General features: G+C 29.9%; 1 protein-coding gene across 2 annotated transcripts; it reads right to left on the bottom strand.

Annotated features, from left to right (window-relative positions):
* Positions 1-8,700: 8,700 nt before the first annotated feature.
* On the bottom strand, positions 8,701-19,994 carry LOC119688986 (MTOR-associated protein MEAK7). Of its 2 annotated transcripts, none has more exons than XM_038103697.1 (7): positions 19,694-19,994; positions 15,040-15,258; positions 14,652-14,967; positions 14,333-14,590; positions 13,035-13,153; positions 12,787-12,975; positions 8,701-8,874 (listed from the first exon to the last, which is right to left on the bottom strand). In XM_038103697.1, the coding sequence occupies exons 1-7, from the start codon at positions 19,817-19,819 to the stop codon at positions 8,764-8,766; spliced, it is 1,338 nt and encodes a 445-aa protein (XP_037959625.1). In that variant the 5' UTR covers positions 19,820-19,994; the 3' UTR covers positions 8,701-8,763. The 2 variants fall into 2 exon arrangements, with proteins under 2 accessions (XP_037959625.1, XP_037959626.1); XM_038103698.1 differs by having other exon boundaries at positions 19,646-19,718.
* Between the last annotated feature and the right edge of the window lie 45 nt (positions 19,995-20,039).

A 20,039-nucleotide genomic window follows, 5' to 3' on the forward strand; every position in this document is an offset into this window, starting at 1 on the left:
TGCACATAGCCGGTCATGATTATTTAAGTTTTAGAAACATTCGCATTTTAAATTAAGGAGCTTGTGCTTAAATGACCTTATGTTATTTATTTTCTTTTTATTTATATACTTTACTTTTTATATACTATACTTTTTCTTTAGCATATTTTATTAGACACTAGCGGACCCGACAGACTTCGTTCTGTCAAAAAGATTTGGAATGTGGCAGTTTTTTGTTCCTACCTATTTTATAGTCGGGGTAAAAAAATCTCCTGAACAGAACAGTCACCCCGGTGTGTGGGGATCAGTTTGGATGACCAAAGTATCTTCTCTTCCAAGGACTTTGGTCACCCTTCTGGGATCCACTCTACAAAACTCCGACTGGGATGTCTGCTAGGGGGTTTCAAACTCAGAGGTGAACTTAGGGTTCAAACCTCATTAGAAAATAATCTAAAGGGACAGTAGAAACCTCAAGGTGACAACTATATAAAATGTGGGTAGCTCGCTTGGATAGTGGAGGTAATGATCTGCAAAGATAGTCATGGGGATTTAATAAACATACCTACAATAATGAACAACTTATTACAACACACAAACTCATCTATTCTGATTATGTTCTTATCTTCTTATATGTAAAATGTATCGAAAAATGTATTTATAAGCGTATAACTCAACAACGCCTGGACTAATTTGGAATTAGAAATAATTCGATTTTTTCTCACCGTAAAAACCATCCTTGGACTTCAGCGAATATTTAAGAAAAAGAATTGACCAAATTGGTCCAGTTATGCGCTTACCAACATATTTTTCAATTCATTTTTATATATAAGATTAGAATAATAATAATTTAATATTAATAAATTTTAAAAAAATTTGTTCTTAATATTTAAATATAATATTGATCAACGTAAATATTTTTAAATTTATTCCAATTTTAAATATTTTTATTTCTGTTATTTTATATATATATTTTTTTTTTGTTTTTTTTCCTTTTAGTACAGTAAGTTGGCGTTAAAATGGTGTCCTTTAAAATATAAAGAGCTTCTCTTAATGTATTTAAATAAATACATAAATAAAAACCAATACAAAGAGAGCCCATTAGCTAATGGTCATCACACTATCCTCTATGGTCAGCTGTACGGCCAGCCCAAGAATTCAATTGGCTAAAAATTAAATTTTTGATTCTAAAAATTTCTTTACCATCACAAATTCTAATTACAAATTTACAAATAATATAAATGGTTAAATATAAATGGTTTATAATGATAATTTCAATGCTTAAAATGATATAAATTAAAAGTCGAATTAAGTCCCACACAAAAAAATTAAAATTTACTTATTCTATTCCATTACGCATTCTCGTATCATAACGTCTGGTATAAGTGAAAATTTTAAGGCAATCGCATAGAAATTATATTCGGATTGTAAGTGGGCATATGGGTTATAACTGGGTAGGTAGTTAAAACTTAGCCCATCTAACTGTCTACTGTACGCTCACGTCCTCGTCATGCACTTCAATGTATGTACAGAGTGAGCCAAATTAGCAAACATATTTGCGCCTCTGGGTCACTGCAAATGAGAGAGAAAGTTTTTTTAAGGTCACATCAGCGCATTCAATTAAAGGGCTCACCGATATGTATATCAATTGCTTCCTATAGTAAGTATGATTATAAGCAGATATTTTTTTCAAATCAAGCGATCGGTTGTATAAATATATACTTCACTAACTTTCCCTACAAAAAATAAACCCCAACATTGTTTTATCTGTTATGATAGAAGTGATTCTTTGTTTTAGAACCAGAAATGATGCATTACTTAATTTTGCATAAAAATCGAAAATGAGAATTGAAAGGTCTATTTTAAAGGCGATCAAATAAATTTTGATTAATTGATCATTTCCGTTACTTTTCACGCAGAATGTAAATGAAAATAATGTACTCATATATAATGCCATATATAGTGCTAACTAACTACTGAGACTGACTATCTAATAACATTATTAAGTCTTAGTCTTAACATTAGTAAGTAAGTCTCAATAGTAAGCCTAAGAACTTTTTTTTTAATTAAGTATGTCCATAGTTTTGTGCCAACTGCAAAAGTCACTGCAAACTAACAATGGAAGAAGTCAGATGACTCTTCGACATATATGAAAAGTATATTTTAAATAATTTTCATATTTTTACATCATATATATTTTTTCAGCATATTCTATTGCTAAAAAGTTTATGAAATAATTTATGTGATTCATATTACTTTTTATTTAAATGCAGAGTCTAAGAAGAAAAACAAGAGTTCAAAAGTGGAAAAAAAGAGCAGTTTTTTATTTAGTTTGGTTATAATATAGTTCAAATGTTAATATGGTATATGGCTTACGTTACTTATATTTTGGTAACTTAGTTATATTTTTATTAATTTATTGTACCTACTTTAAGTAATAGAATAATTGTTATGGTAACTTCGATTTAATTTTTATAAGAATTCTTTTATTCGTCAACTCCATGAACTGCAGTGACTTTTTACGTTTTTGGTGGGAAAAATAATTTTCGATTTTCACAGAGTTATTGTACTCTACCTATACAGTGTTGAATATATGTAGTAGGTTTGTCGAGATATTTGTCCAATTTTTCTGGTTGTAAAGTTCTATGACGGAGAGTAGACATTTTGATAACAGTCTTCAAACAGTTGTATAAGATAAATATACTCCATAATTATTATACAAACTAAATAATCTAAACTATTTTTGATTTTTTAAACGACTTATTTCTAGAAGAAGACTGACAATATTTGGCTCAGCCATAAAAAAAACCGATAAGTACAACTACTTCGGCTGCCAGCTTGATGTGCACTGGGAAAACAGTAAGAAAATACGCGTCCGAATTGAAAAATCAAGATCTTCTTATATCAAGATGAAAAACTTGTTGTATTCCCGGCAGTTGTCGTTGCCGCTCAGAATAAGAATGCTGCCTTGTTATATATTCTCTATACTTCTCTATGGAACAGAGACCTGGACATTGTCTTTTGCATATATGAATAAACTCGAGACCTATGAAATGTAGTGCTATCGACGCATGCTGAAAATAAGCTGGACAGAAAGAATTACTAATGCAATGGTACTTTGGCGTGTCAACAAAGCGACAGAAATACTAAGGACAGTAAATCGACGAAAGCTGGAGATTTTCGTTCATATTCTGAGACATCCGAAAAAGAACGGACTACTGAAATTAATCACTGAAGGCAGAATTGAAGGTAGACGTGGTCCTGAGAGACGGTAGATATCATGGCTGAAGAATTTACATCATTGGTCCAATAAAAGTACAAGATCACTTTTTCGAGAAGCTGTAGATAAAGTCAAAGTCAGAATCATGTTAGCCAACGTTCGAAGCGAACACGGCACCAAGAAGAAGAAAAAGAAGAAGATTTTTTATTATTTTTTATAAAAATATTTACTTAAGGTTTATTAAGTGTTGGTTTGTTAATTGCAGTGACTGATTTTTAGATATCTTCTCTGTCCCACACAATAAACAAATATTTTTCGTTTGAAAACCATATTCATCGTAGCAAATCCCTGTAGACAAAGATGTGGGATTGTGAATATTAGTAAACTTTGACATATATACTGAATTTAACCACGATCAGCTTTAATTTCTATAAAGATATATAAAAAACGAAACAGAGAAGTTTTATAGTAAATTTGTTTTATTTTTGAAATCAGCTGAAACCTACCCTCCACCCCCCCCCCCTCATACCCCTTTTTATTTTTGAATACATTCTATTTACTATTTACACTCATTTGTAAAGTAATGTAGTTTCTATTTATTACTTATCGATATTAAAATCAACTGTACTATATTAAGCGATATAAAAATCGACTCCTACCATCATATAAGATGAGTAAGCTTTACTTTTAATCATTGAATTTTTTACTGAATTTATTCAGGAAACATCTATTTCAAATATAATTTTTAATTGTTAATAAGTACTTTAAAAATATAGTAACCACGAAGTTGGTCAGGAAAATTAAAAAGTTTCTATTTAAATAGAAAAAAAATTACTTAATTTATCTATTGTTATCTAACGTCCCTTAACTTTTATCTATTACTATATATTATATATTACTATATATTTGAAGACAAATAGATCACCAAATCGAGTATTTGCTTTCAATTGCTATACTTCTGTATACCCATATCTTCGCCATTGAAGTATAAAATTTAGGCTGATGGCGTACAGCAGCAATTATCTCATGGGGTTTCTTGTTATCATGAAATAAAACAAATAATATCGCAAAAAAAAGGTCACCAAAATGGCAAAACACTTTCAATTGTTGCACAAGACTGCCTGCTATTACGCATACTCATAGCTTTACCATTGATGTGCCATATACAGGGTGCTAGGGTATGCTAGGGTAAAATAACCCAATGGGATTTCTATTTGTCTTGAAATATTATAGTTAGCTGATCGATGTATTTGTTCATTTTGTCTGTTGATTACTGAGACAGGCCACTAGATAACTTCCTTGTACCTCAGTTAGCCATTTTTCGCCGTTTTGTTACCACATTCCTCGCAAGAACCTTAGTATAGAAAAGTAAAGACTAAATTCATGCCGCTGAGTTTAGATAATTTAATAGGTCTCTCGTTTTCACTGATGAACAGTCTTACGAACTATTAAAGAAGTATCTTCTGGACACCAAAGCCAGTCATTCAAAATGAATAATAAGCATTATGGCTTCTTTTTCCTCTGGGTTTCCACAACTTCTGCAGTTAGGACTATGCGGAATGCGCAGTTTCACTGCGTGGGTTTCTATACTTAAATGATCAGAAAGAACTGCAGTAAGCCTTGCAGCGTTCAAGCGGTCTTTTTTGATGAGTTCCAAGGATCTATTTTTATTATAGGTGAGCCATGTTAACCCGCAAGTTGCACATGACTTAAGTGCTTTCCATCTATTATTGGCAAGCTGCAGAAAGTAAAAGAAGTTACTTTTCTTAATGGTCTCTAGGATACTATAAACCGGTACCGCCAGGGACACATCCAGGGAAGCACCAAACCGGGCTAAACTGTCAGTTTTTTCGTTCCCTCCTATGTCCAAGAATATTTGTTTAGTTAGTTAACTAACTTTAAAATTATTCTAAGATATTTTTACTTTTGAAGTTTTGTTTATATAACTTTTAGAATTATCTCTAATGATTTATTTATCCCAAAAATCCAAAACTAAAAACTTCAATATGCAAGTTACAATATTAAAATCAAATATAAGAAATCTTAAATACATTATATAGTCTATAACTAAAAAAGAATTGTACTTTTTTAAAAACCCTTAAATTTTGCAGAAAATAATACTCTTTTCTAAAATAAGTTCAAACATCAGATCGTGTATATAAATGGCGGGAACTTAAGTAGATAAATTAGATTCTGAAGATGTGAAACCGAGTCTTAATAACTACCTTTCACAGCCATTATCAGTCAGCATAAACCTGCACCTAGAATCAACTTCATAGCGTAACAAAGCTTCCATATTGTAAGAGACCTTTATAAAGATACTAAACAGTGTCCCTTTGTTAATCGAAAGTATTTAAACGCACTTGTGCTAAACGATTCTGAAAAATAAGTGAATAAAGTCTAACAAGAACTATACTGAATAAACAGATGTTTAGCTATTTCTATAGTAATATATTTCCAGAAGTACAAGTCTTTTTGCTAGAAAACGAATCGAAGAGCTAATGTCATCTATCATCAATAAGGCAAAATTCACGTATAAACTAAAGAGATAAATAGATCGACGATCATATATAAAACAGTAGTGTAGCGTAACACTTAAAAATTCTATTAGATTGTATAGATAGATAAGGAGCCCGGCTTGATATCCTCTAAATTAGCTACCCATAAGAATATTTGGTTAGCTTTAGCAGCGATTCAAAGCGAGAGGCCAATTAGCACTTTCGCACCGCTTTATTGCTGATTATTTGGTTGTATATATTTAAAGCACATTTTAATCAATCCGTCCAGATTAGAAACTTCTTCAGATCGTTAATATTCATTTTCAGTAACTGTTTTAGATTTTTAAAGAGCTATTTGCCCTAACTTGCTACGGTCTGTCTCCAGGGAGCTGAACATGTGCAGAGGAAATGGAGAAAAGTTTTCTTTTTCTCCGGTTGGTTGCAGCTGTGACAGTAAATATTGTAAGGAATTTCTAGTTCGGTTACTCGGTTCGGTTCTTTCACAAAAAAAAAACAAGTAAATACGGCAGTCAGGCTGAAAACGTCGCTTCTTTTTGTTGATTGTTTTTAAGCGAAAGAAATCTGCTTGTATTACACGTTACGAGACTTTTTCATCTACTATCCGTTATATGGTACGGATATACATTGATCATTAATTTGAATGACTCTTTAGTGGTGTGAACACCAGATTTACACTTGTATGGCCTATCATTTCCAAGTTAATTCATACACTTTTTCGTTTCCCTTTATATTCCGGTGCTCCAGGACCTAGATAAGAGAAACAGTATGCTATTTGTTTAGGGTGGTTAAAATCCTGTTTGGCTCTACTAAGCAGGAGGTTAAATCTAGTGCTTAAGTTGCATTCTGGCTAACCGATAGAATAGACTTATTTCATTTAAAAAATTAAATCTATAATTTATATACATGCTTCACCAATTGCAAACACTTCAGCTTAAAGAACGCTAAATGAGTTGGGAAGGCGCACAGACTTTTTGACGTTCAATTTTTCAGAGTATATACCTGCACCTTATCCGCACTTCATTTTGAAACCATCCGACACTCCATTTGCAGTGTCAAAAATTTTGATGTAGATGTCGAGGTCCACTCCTTTCTTAATAGTATAAATATATTGACATTTTTATTGAATAGCACACTTCGAATAAGACAGTCAGTGTTAACAGAAATGCTTAACAATAAGTCCTAAAGATCTGTCTATCAACAGTTATCAATAAACAAAATACACTAATTTTTAAATCAGCTTATATGTGATAGATATGTCACATATATCAAAAACCTGGATTTAATCGACTCTAATATTATTAAAAACGATATTAAGTTACCAAAGGCTAAATTGGGGCACTTTCCTTTTTTATAACGAAGTGTTTGAGTGATGATGAACCCAAGTTAGTTAAAACTCATACTATAAACCCAATAGTTTAACTGCAAGTCTTTCAAAATTATATGAGAACCGGGTATTGACGAAGCCCATACACTTATCTAATCGTCAGTAGCAAAGTATAATTCTCCAAAATCAATTCGGTAATAGTGTAATAATTGAACAGGTAATTCATATATTGAGTTCAAAAAAAATCTTTGAGTTACGAAAGTATTTTTCAGCCAGATTTTTAAACTTGGTTGGCTGCTAAAAGCATATGTTTGTAGATCAAAAGTTTCTAGGGTACCGTTCTCTGTTATACTAAATGTATTATTTTTAACTTACCCACAATAATGCTGTAATGCTGTTAACATTTACAGAGAGCTCTACAAATATAAGTTTAATCCAATACCCATTGGGGCATTATAATTGGATTCCAAATTGTATTAATTATTAATAGATTCCAGAACACAAATGTAAACAGATGTTAGCAACATTCAGTACCCAAAGCAATTAAAGGTGTGGTTCTACAAATAGTCTACCATTTGCTATCTAGATATGTTTCGCATCTTGAATAGGACGATGACAGAGAAACGTAAAAGTTGGACCTGTAGTTAATTGTGTTGCTATTGGAACATTGTTTTAAAATGTTTTCTTATGCTAGGAATGATTAATAAAAATAACACAAAAGTGATTACTGAAGCCTATTTTGATAAATTGTAGCAGAAAAATGTCCTCAACGTACTAGAGAAGCATTCGAACAAATAAAATATCACTCCTGATTACGTTTGCTAAATGAAGTCGATAGACTAATTCCAAATATCACATCAAATTATATAAACTTGATGTCAACTTTATCTACAAGTACATATATAATCAAATATAGTTATTAAATTAGACATAATCGAACAGTATCATTCTACGCTCCGCGATATCTTAAACAGCTCTTAAGATGCCAATCATTTTCAAAATGCACATATATTAACATTGTTAGTGCCCTTCCTCTGACTGCAACTGCAAGTATATTAATGATATTAACTATCACGAAATCTTCAATGGATTTATTTCTAAATTATTAACATAGCTATTCACTGTCCTATAGATTGATATTCTTACCAACAATGAAAAAAAAAGTGAATATAGCAATAAAAAGTGCACTTAATGGTGCTATATAGTGCACTTAATAGTGCTGCTATATAGCGCACTTAATAGTGCTATATAGTGCACTTAATAGTGCTATATAACGCACTTAATAGTGCTATATAGCGCATTTTATAGTGCTATATAGTGCACTTAATACTGCTATATAGCGCACTTAATAGTGCTATATAGTGCCCTTAATAGTGCTATATAATGCACTTAATAGTGCTATACAGTGCACTTAATAGTGCTATATAGTGCACTTAATAGTGCTATATAGTACACTTAATAATGGTATATAGTGCACTCAATAGTGCTATATAGTGCATTTAATAGTGCTTTATACTGCACTTAATAGTACTACATAGCGCATTTAATAGTGCACATTGGTCATACGCTTCCTTTCAACAATTATTATATAAAAAAAGTTCAATAAAATCAAAGCAATTAAAAGTTTAATAACTATATTTATTTATACAATCGAACGATAGTGTATAAAAAATATATTAATAATTAATTTTCATGCTTATATTACTTTTTCAAATAGTTATTTCTTAACAATTTTCAGGTTCTCTTAAGCCATCTGAATGCATTTGCTTTCCGGCTAGTTCCAGCATAACACGGCTTTCCAAATTTTTATCCAACACAGATGTTGCTTCAGAAGTCTAAAATTCATTAAAAAAAATTATATTAAAAGTAATCAAATGAATGTTTTTTAAATATACTAAATAAACAAATTATTTATATTATTTTGCTTTCTGTAAGACCCCACTAATTACAGATGGTCTAGTAAGTACAAAGTAAACTTCTTAACTAAAAATAATGTGATGATATTAGAAATGAGCGATTAAGTAGATGAAGATTATTAATTAATAAAAGATTATTAAAGTTTATGCCTTCTTTAAATTTATAATGATTTTTATTAAACTCAGGAAGTACAGCTGTCCCTCCTCTCCTACTTTAAGTTTATTAGGAGAAATTTCTTTAATAAATAGAATTGTTAGTTGATCATGATATTCAATAATTAGACCATAATTTTTATCTTTTTTTACAGCATATTAATTTAATAATATTAATTATTTTATTTTCTCCTTTCATACACATGGTTTGCTTTTTTTTATAATTATTATAACTAAGGAGGGAGACATAGCACTTTCAAGTCCGTTGTACTTATTTCATGTACTTTTAATGGCTCTTTAATGGCTCTAATATATTTTGAAATATTGAGAATGAGAGAGAGTTATTTCGATTTGATTTCGGTGATGGTAAGAATGTTATTTAATATGCCTTGTCACATTGGTCAAAACAGTGTTGCTCAGTAATAAATGTCATAATTTGTGCCTTTTAGGAGAAACATAAAAGCACAAATACCTTTTAAGCTTAAGGAAAAAAAAACGTTTTAAAATATTAATAGAAGAAGGAAATTGGTAATTGTGATATGAATTCTGTATAGCAGAGATGCGGTGACCAGTCGTCATATGACTGTATGTATAGCATGGTTAGTGGCGAGTGAACTTCAGTTTACTTAAACAAGATTAACTTATTACTTCTTGAGTGGGATTATTACACTTGAAAATAATCAGCAAAAATTAAAGTAAGTACAAAAATACGATATACTGCTTAAATGAAGTATATCGTAACAGAAGTTGTGCCTTGTAGGTCTGTTTTCACACCTTTTGAAAATCAATGGTTAAGTAGCAAGAATATTAACGATAGTCTATTTCGGGTAACCAATTCTTCGTTTATGGCTAATGAAAAAGTTATGAGTATGCTGCACAGCTCCTTGTTCATTATTGCAAAATCTGCAGGTTAGGTTATAGAGGATTTCCAGTTTGTTATTATGATTTTAACGTTATTCTCTGTTAAAATCAAGCAAGTTTTTTATTGACTTAAACTTTCTTTAATTTATTTTTTTTTTGACCGAATAAAAATGTAATAAACATGGTTAATAAATTCAGTACAGTTTTTGCTTTCGTTTTTTATAAATAATTAAATACTGTACAGTATTTAAAATAATTTAAGTTTCATTTTGATATTTATTTTTGAAGTGTTAATAGTAGCATCGATATAAATCTTTATTGTGGGAAATTATAGGGTTACTATCGACTGATTTCAGCCAGTACTTTATATATTAATAACACATGTAAAAACACTATCTGTTTAGAATATCATTTACTTATATATTTGAAACGATTCATTAATTTATTTTAATGTGTAAAATAAGCACAAATGTGCTTTACTGAAACACTATTATAGGTAGTGAGGAATTTAATAATATGTATGACGGTATGCGACTTGAATGTGTGTATTAATATAATTTCGACTGTACCAAATTTTCGGAATCTTGAAGGTTTCAAGATCGGCGTGAGTGAATTCACAAATCAACTGATATCAGTTAGGTGAATCAACATAAGTTGTGCCATATAGTAAAAGACAACATTGCGCAATATATTGTTTTGCAATAAATTACTTAATCTAAGTAAGTTGACGACAAACTCAACAAACTTGGTAAACATTGTTAAATTTAAAATATGAAACAAAAACAATAGACCAAAACTATCATTTCCTGCACCAATAGGATGTCACAAAGATGTTAGAACATCTCTTCGGTTGAAAAATTCAAAGCACCATGCTAAAAATTAATAATGCATAAACTAAATAAATTAGAAGAAAGGCCTGTGATGAAATTGGAGGTTGGCCGTTGAAATATCTTGGAAAGGAGGTATATAAGTGAGTAATTCGGAAAGTAGTTCGGGTTGATGTGAACGAAACTTACAGCATCAATTGGGCAAAGCCATAAATCAGTAGGGCACAAAAATACGTATGCAGTGAGAATGGTAAACAAAAAACAAATAGACGGCGTTATGAGGCATGGACTTGTAGTTACGGTACTTATTTGAAATAAAGGTTTTTATGTGTAACAAATAACCGTTTTGTTCTTCATTTGGGTTGTGCTAGTAAAGTACTTACTGTAACAAAAACTGCAACATTCGGAAAACTTGATCTCAATACTCTTATTTACCCTTTCACCTAAAGAATTGTTTTAGCATCTAATTGAATTGTTGAACTGGGAAACTATTTCCTTGATTTATTCAGATCCAAGGGATAAGAGCCAAGTGTCTCAAAAAATTTTGCAGATATTATTTGAAGTTTTTGTATATTTTCCAGCCACGCTTGATTGTTTGGGGGAATTTCGAACCTGATTTGGATCCCTATTGTGTATTGATATAGTAATAGGGATGGGACTTGGTGTCATATCTACACTTCAATTCGGACGGGAAATACCGATCATTTAGCAAGGCTGATATCAAAAAATATTAATTCAATTGGATATTACTATATTGAGCAAATCCTCATTTATATCTTTAGTTAGTGCTGTTATTTGCCTTTTGATTGTGGATCGATTTAGATCAGGACCAAAGTCATTATTTCTTGTATGCTAGAAAACATTGCCTCTTGTGTGCAATGTTTTTTTTTCTGGCATAACCTCATAATTGTAGACCAGATAGGTTTGAGCATTTGCTTATATACGTAAAAATAATATAGGCAGACTTCTAAATTTTATTATAAGTTCATCTTATTTTATTTTAATGTTCTTTACATTTTAGCTTGATGTAAAGTATTGTTTCTGTGTTTTGATTTCAAAGAATTTGCTGTCTAGAATTTGAATGGACAATATGATTTTTTTTTTATTGTGGAATTAATGTGAACTGAATTGGTGTTAATTAATACTATTTTCCACTTTATTATATGTTGTGCTTTTGTGCATTATAGATTGCGTTCTGTGTGTATTGATGTCGGTTGATATTTAAATCAGAGGATGCTACGAAGATTATACCACAGTTGTTGCAAAAAAAAAATTTCTTCAACCATGTTAAGTAAATCGTTAAAAATTTTTTTCATAATTTAACAGTTTGTCATATTCAGTATAGAATTATTTTTCAAAACTGACTCCTCTAATCGACGTTAGTAAAACGATGGATTCAACTTTACCTAAATATAATTTTGATAATGAAAGTAAAATCAAATATATACTCACAAAAACTTTGAAAACTTACAACAATTCGCTAAATCCATTTTTTAGGTTAGAATGAAATGAGGGGTGTATATACAAACACCAACACTTTCACTCGGAAACAACTATTGCCCATTGTGACGCTCTTGAACTTTTTAATGGGAAGGCAAACTACACTAACAATTGTTTTCAACACAGTTCCTTGCGTTATCCATTTGATCTTCCAGATAAAGAGAGAGAAATCCGACAACTCCGCCTTCGCTTTCTCAGCCAGGGTTCATGTGAAACCCCGGTCAGAGACATAAAAAGTTATTGATATTTTGTCAAATATCCATATGTTCAAATTCACACTACAAAAATCTCAATTAATGGATCTTTAATAATTTTTTTTTTATATAATATCTAAACTTAAGTTGCCTGACAATACTGTATATAATACAAGTATAGTCAAGCATTAATGCTGACCAAAGTTAAAGAAAATAATTTTTGTTAGTACTACTTTAAAACCAATATTTCTGTATTAATACATATTATTATGAATTATAATATAAAACCAACTCACCTCTCCGTAATCATCATCATTGGTTGGTTCATCTCCAACTGCCCACACTTCCATATTACGTATTTTAAAATCTTTTCGTTTACTTAATTGAATGTAGTCTCGATAAGTAGTACAGCTTTCACTACTCTGTCCAATACCGTATTCGCTATCGATCCACAACCCCCAATAATTATATTGTCCTCCCATGCCCTAAGAAAACATAATTCACCGTTTAACAAATAACACTTCAATTATAAATTAGTACTTACTAAGCCATTTGGCATTGTTTGCTGATTAAGATTTAAATACTGATAATGATTATTATATCCTGTGGAATTAAAACAGCGCATAGCTGGACTCAACGTAAACAATATTGAAGAATCATTACCTAAATAGAATATTATTTAGAAGTTGTCATAATAATGTTAATGAAAAAAATAAACTCGAAAATTTCAGATATCAAATTGCAACAGCATTCACTCAATAATAATTTAATTTATAAACCAATTAACAAATCTACTTCCGTTGATTTGCAAAATCTGCTATGATACTAGGATAACTTAATATCGTACTTCAGTTCATAAACGAGCTTAAATTAAATACTATAAAAAAAAAATTGGTTAGCCAAAAATTCAATTAACTAAAAATAAATAAAAATTGTTGTTGTTGCAATTCAGTGCTGTTTAAAACCTCTCTAAAAAATTCTTTATTTTGAGAATAATCAACTTCAACCATCGACTTGTTTTTTGTTATATATTTGATTAAATTTTTGCATTTTTAGAATGCATTACAAAAAAAAAAATTTTAGGGGTTTTAAATGTAATAAATTACAACAAAAAAATTTTGGAAATATTCTTTACAAATATTTGTTTGTTTTATAAATACGTTTAAAATTATGAGACTACAAGTGCCAAGCTAAGAACTTGTTAAAATAGAAGCAATGACTTGGGTGTGTTTTAACCTAACGGGTCAAAGCTGAACGAAACTTTCAATGTACAGAGTTTATATCTTTTGTTACTTTTTTTTTTAATTTTTCAGAAAAGGAGAAGTTATTCACTTGTCGTGGATTTTAATTCGAACCAGCTTATATGCCATAGCTTATAAAATTGCAATCAACTATTATAATTTCGTAATTGTTAAAGCTTCAGTACTATACTTTTTACTTAGATATTATCTATTGCATATTTTCACATTATTTGCCATTTGACTTTGAAAATTAAATTTAGAAACTAATATAAATGGAATGGGAAAGAATAAATTAAATAGTTTTAAGTTAAAGGTTTGAAAAGATACTTCAAGTTTGCACTGGCACATGTATCATTAGACTGTGTTAAATCTATAAAATAAAATATTTTACACCACCATAATAAAGGGTTTAACCTAAATTAAAATCTAAAACCTATAACAATTATTTCAAATATTTTGAGAGCAGTTATTTTAAAATAACAAAAATATGATTATAAATAAATTAAGCTAAACTAAACCAAAGACAAATATTCGTTGCATTGCACGAATAAATCAAGTGAGTATTGTTTTTAAGCTTAACCTTATTATTGTAATTATTTACCGCCAAATGTTGGCTTTAATGACCAAGATTCCGGAGCATAGCCACCAAATATATAATGATCTTCATCTTCAACTATAAAAACGGTTGGGCCCTTATTAACGATTTTGCCCAGCATAGTAGAAAAACTTTCACCCATAGTTTTCGATGAAAATAAAAAGCGCCATTTATGACGAAATTCGTTTGGTAAATTTGTATTTACATATAATATATGTGGAATGTCAAGTATTGGGGTATAGTGCGTACCCTTAGTCGATAAACCTGTAACAACAAATAACTTAACAAAACTTTATAAGTATATAGTAAATAGATTACTAATTACCTTCTAAAAGAGGTAAAAGATGTGTAGTTAAGGGCGTAATTAATTTATGTGCCTTATCGGCATGTTTACTATATAAATAAACAATAACTTCTCTCCAAATTTGTAAAAAGACAGGGTTTAAATGGAGCCAACGTTCCAAATTTTCCAACAATATATAACGATCGTTGTCAAAAGTAAAAGTCCTTATTATTCCTTTCGAAAATCCCAAAATCGAACGCTCAGCAGAATGGTAGCCTTGTGCTTTCCAACTCTCATATGCTGGTGATGATTGTTGTGCTTGTATATTTAGGTAGCTGCGGAAAACTGAACTCACATACTAAAATGAAGTTAAAGGAAATACATTAATAGTTTGTATTTAATAGTTACTAAAAATTTAATCTTTACTTACGTGTTCCAAATCTTTAATGGTGAACTGCTTATTGTCAGTTTTATTTAAGGATTCGCTTAGAAATATTAATTTTTCAGTCACTGTACCACGATCAACAATGTAGAAAGGATCCGTAAAGCGTTTGAACTGAATAGCACCTAAGCGCTGCTGATCCGTTGAAAATAAAAAGTCAACTGTGCAACTTGCTAAATGTTTATCAATTAAAGTCATCCATGATTCCTGATGTAAATACAAACGTAATTAATTTTTATTATGGATATTAATGGCATATATACCTTACACTATAAAGTATGTATGTATGCTAGTATATGCATGTGTATATTGTATTATGAAATAATTCACATAACACTTATTAGTCTAAAATCTATAATTAATAGTTAATAATTAGAACAACAATTTTTAATAAAATACAATTTTTTTATTATTACAACAATAATTAATGATTAAACAAAATTCAAATAAAATACATAAAAGTGCTAATAAGTATTTTTAAAATTAGATTATAAAAATTAAATTAACTACACCAAAGTACCACGCATACGACTCCATATTATTTACCGATCATTTTAAAGACAAGTTTCCTTAAAACTAGTTAAGCTTTATTCACATCACTAAAGGAGGATATTACACATGAAACCTGTTGTTGCGTTAAAACGCGAACTTTACAGGTATGACAAACGATGCGATAGAAATCAATATATTTAGAGTTTTCTTCAGACTTGCTTCAGACTTGTTTTTTTTTCGTATACAATCGGATTTTTGTCGACTTTCATGTAAATTTCATTCTGTTTTAAGTCATGCGAGCGAAAACATCGTTTCATTGCGCGCATAATTCTATCTTGTAGTATTTTTTGCTGAGGAGTATTCAAAATAATGTCGGCAGTGAATGATGTGTAATAGCAAGCGACGTCGCACCAAGTCGTTGCGTCAAGTATGATATGTAATACCCACTTAAGTCTCTAACATGCTATGCATACGAAATAAAACCTTTAAGTGTTCAAGATATAACCCGACCGTAGGAAGGGTCGTGAAATAAAATTTATAAAAAAACTAAAAGGCCTTTTTTATTTATGTACTATTCTAAGCCATATAATTTTAAAATCTAGATTTTATTTTGGTGGAAAGTCTTAAATTGTGGCGAAATCGGCCAATCTAAGGTGGAAAAATTGGATTAGTGATTTAAGCTTGTAGAGAAATATAAAATAAATTTAAAACTTGTTATAGCTTGTAGATTGCCGCCAAATCGCTTATTATAATGTGAATAGATAAATATAGATAGTGCTATAATGTAAGAAAATCTACAATTGGGAAGTTATTATTTAAATAATTCAAAATATGTTCATACTTTTGAAAAGGTTTGTGTTCTACACACACATAGTATTGATTGCAAGCGGCTAACCTTATATGCTGCCAAATATTTATCATCGGTGGGGTTTGAAAACATCTAATAGTCAACTAAATTAACTTGTTAATACTATTGCGTCGGTTACAGTAAAAGTATCAAATGCTATATAACATAATCCTATTTTCACTATATCAAAATTTAACAATTAGAAAAATAATATAACATATACATATATGGTAGATTCAGCATTTCCTTTTACCAACATCAAATTCGAACGGTTTTCGAAACCGTAAATGCTAAATTTTTCCCTCCATTGTATTTCCATGTATTTATTTTGCTATATTTAATGGTTTAATAATCGATAACAGATATTTTAAGTAAAAGTAATGACTATTTGAAAACACAATCTCTTACACAACGAAACTCTGTTTACTATTATTTTTGCTTTTTACTAATGTAAACTACGAGCAAATAGTCATTATTAAATATAATTAGGACCTATATATATATGTATATCAAAAACAGAACGATGCACTAGATGAGTTTAGATAATAATCGCACTTTGATTCTACAACTGTTGATAAATTATATAGGAAATATACTTTTAAGAGAAGCGCATAGAAAAATTTCGCTGACTCATTAAGCACCATTTTTGTTAAATAAAAACCATTCCTAAAATAAACAGAAAGGTGGACAAATAATATGGAAACTCTGGATGATCATAAAGAATGCTTTAAAAGTACTTTCGTGTGGGCACCAAATAGTTAGAGCGACTAGGACATTTATATGTCTAATCGGACCCCAAATAAAATAAAAAAAATTCATGATATATTGATGGAAAATCACCGTTAAAGCCATAATCCAGTGACTAAAAATTGGGTACGTGACTTTATTGATGTAGTAAATACCTCCAGTGAGCAGTGAGTTTTACAAGAATATTTATACATAGCGTAATTTTTAGCAGGATGAATGCGGCGGTTACTCATAGTTTATCAAAACCATCCACATGTAACCACTTCCAAACAATGTTTTACATGTCTAATATAATTTTTAACGAAGACCGAAAGATAACTTGATATAAAGTGTGGTTACATCAGTTGACGAAAAATGGGCCTTTACTGATGAACGTACACCAAAAAAAAGCGAAGATAATGCCATTAGCGGAAAAATTATGACTTTTATGACTCACTTTTTTGAGGTAGATAGCAAAATTATGATTGATAGCCACAAAGACGATAAAACAACAGCAATGCAATATTATACGACTATTTTAGACTGCTTAAATGCGAGAATAAGGAAAATGGACTGCACTTGCATAAGAACTACTACGTGTTAACGCATTCGTCAGCGATTGCAATTGGTCAGCTTAAATTATGTTCTGGTAGTTCGCACTAAATTTGACTTTATTCGAATTTTATTATATTGGAAAATTGTATCTAAATTGGAAAGAATGGTTTGCAGAAAAAAAATTCCAATCAAATACATCTAGTAAATATTTTGCGAACCCTGAATAATCTTTTTGTTTTTAGAAGAAAGAATAAAAAACTGGGATACTAAGTAGCTAAATTACAGATAACTGAATTCTCACTTATACAAGAATTCAACCTGATCTTTTCTCTATTTTTAGGCTAAGTAACAAGCCTTTATAGATGTGACCGCCATCAAATGTGGCCGTCATCAAATTGTTGGATGTTTGTCTGATGTCATCGTTTACTTGTAATTGTTTATTATATTTCCTTTATTTACAACTGCATTTTTCACCTAATAATTAATTTACGTATTTTTTTCTCCTGAATTTCCTACGTCTCGCTCACACTTCACCATGCGTTGCGTTATTTTTTTAATTACTATACTAATAACTTACAGCCATTGATTTTATTGTTTTGCAATTGTAAACAATGTTTATTTTTGTAAGCCCATATTGTGTCTAATAAACAAAAAATTTAAAAAAAATAATATGACAACTTACATTCTGATTTATTTTTGTATTTTGTGTATTCCAATTATGAAACACATAATTAAATAATGTTTGAATTTACCAAAGCCCCAGTATTACTATTTTGTAAATATTTACCAATTGAATTAACCAGTTTAATTTAATTCTTTCAACTACAGAAGAAGTATACATATATAATGTTCTATATAATTATCCTATTTTCACTGCTTCAAAATGTAATAGTCAGGGAATATTGCAACATATATATGTAGATCGCACATTGCCTTTTGCCAACGTTGGATCAGAAAGGTTTCCGAAACGTTCCAAGGATCGGTTCTTGAAATAAATACAACAGAAGTTTTTAATAGTTAACACAATGGGGCTAATCGATATGTTAGATATCAAATAAAATTATATTTCATAAATTCAAAATTCAAAATTGGTAGTTTTTTAAGTGAAAGTTACGAATTTCTCTGAAACATATACTGCATTTCGTTACATATTAATAAAATATTAAATAATCTACTATCATTTTTATTGCTCTTATTAAAAGGAATAACTAAACTACCAACTAGAGAGTTATTTATATTAGTTTTATATTTACAATTCTCATTTGATTTAACTCTGTGTGCTCTACAAATATACCCAAAACGTTAGTTAGTAGTGAAGTATAGATTCAAATTTAATATGCTTAGGTAAGCATGCAAATGCATGAGTTTTAGAGATATTAGTTTTAAATCTCGGATGTATGTGTAATAATGAATATTTATATATATTAGTTAAAATATAACAAATATAAACAATTAGTGAGGGAATGCCAATATGTTAAAGTTGATAATCATTGCTTCAGTTTCTCTGGATGAAATTTTAACAATACTTGTTACTCAATAGGCACTTATGGAATAATATAATTTTTATTTGTTTAAAGTGTTCAAAGTATTTTCATAAGATGAAATAATTTGTATGATAAATTTAAGTATTCTATTATACAGCAATAAGTTCCAAATCCAATAAATACAAATACTGGAATGCAAGTCCACATATAGATGATTTAACGTAAACGCATAGAAATTCTCCAGAATCTTTGATCCAAGTTTTTATATTAGCTGCGCGATTAACATTCATAAAAACAATTTCGTCAAATTTCTTCACGAATGGAAAGAACACAAAGTTCATTATCTAACCAGTAAGAATACAACGCAATTGCGAGCACTGGATACTTAAATTGGAAATATCTTGTGCGTACTAAACTTAATAAATTATTTATTAAAAATAATTTGTCTATTACTGTCTAAGATCCACAAAAATAATTCATTTATACTTACACAATTGTTTTAGAGCATTTGAAATCGTTTTCTTCTTTTTCAACATACCAATAGCTTTTCCCTGGTAACAGATTTTTCGGATCGAGCAATGGAGCGAAAACATGCATCCAAAACTTTTAATTCGTCCTGATTAAAAACATTCTGTCTGTCCGACTTCCCTTGCTGGTTACCCATTACTGATATGTGAATTATTATAAGTAGAATTTACTTAAATGTATCCAACGTTGATGAAATGTTTATAATTAATGAACTTAAACAAAATCAAATTAATCGCTTTTCACATTATAATTTCGCACAACACAAAATATATCATAAACCGACATCAGCTGATAACATACTAGTCTCAGTCTCGAACATAGCAGAAGTCTCATTAAGCGATTGATAAATATATGAA

This window comes from Teleopsis dalmanni, chromosome X, assembly GCF_002237135.1.
Source record: "Teleopsis dalmanni isolate 2A chromosome X, ASM223713v2, whole genome shotgun sequence".
Classification (NCBI taxonomy): Eukaryota; Metazoa; Arthropoda; class Insecta; order Diptera; family Diopsidae; genus Teleopsis; species Teleopsis dalmanni.

Bases quoted from the DNA above. Each gene is read 5' to 3' on its own strand.
- LOC119688986 (XM_038103697.1), bottom strand. From the start codon at position 19,819: ATGGGTAACCAGCAAGGGAAGTCGGACAGACAGAATGTTTTTAATCAG. The intron at 14,591-14,651 runs GTAATTAGTAAT...TTGTTGTTACAG, and splicing joins TCTTTTACCTCTTTTAGAAG to GTTTATCGACTAAGGGTACG. The intron at 13,154-14,332 runs GTAAATAATTAC...TATTCTATTTAG, and splicing joins ATTAAAGCCAACATTTGGCG to GTAATGATTCTTCAATATTG.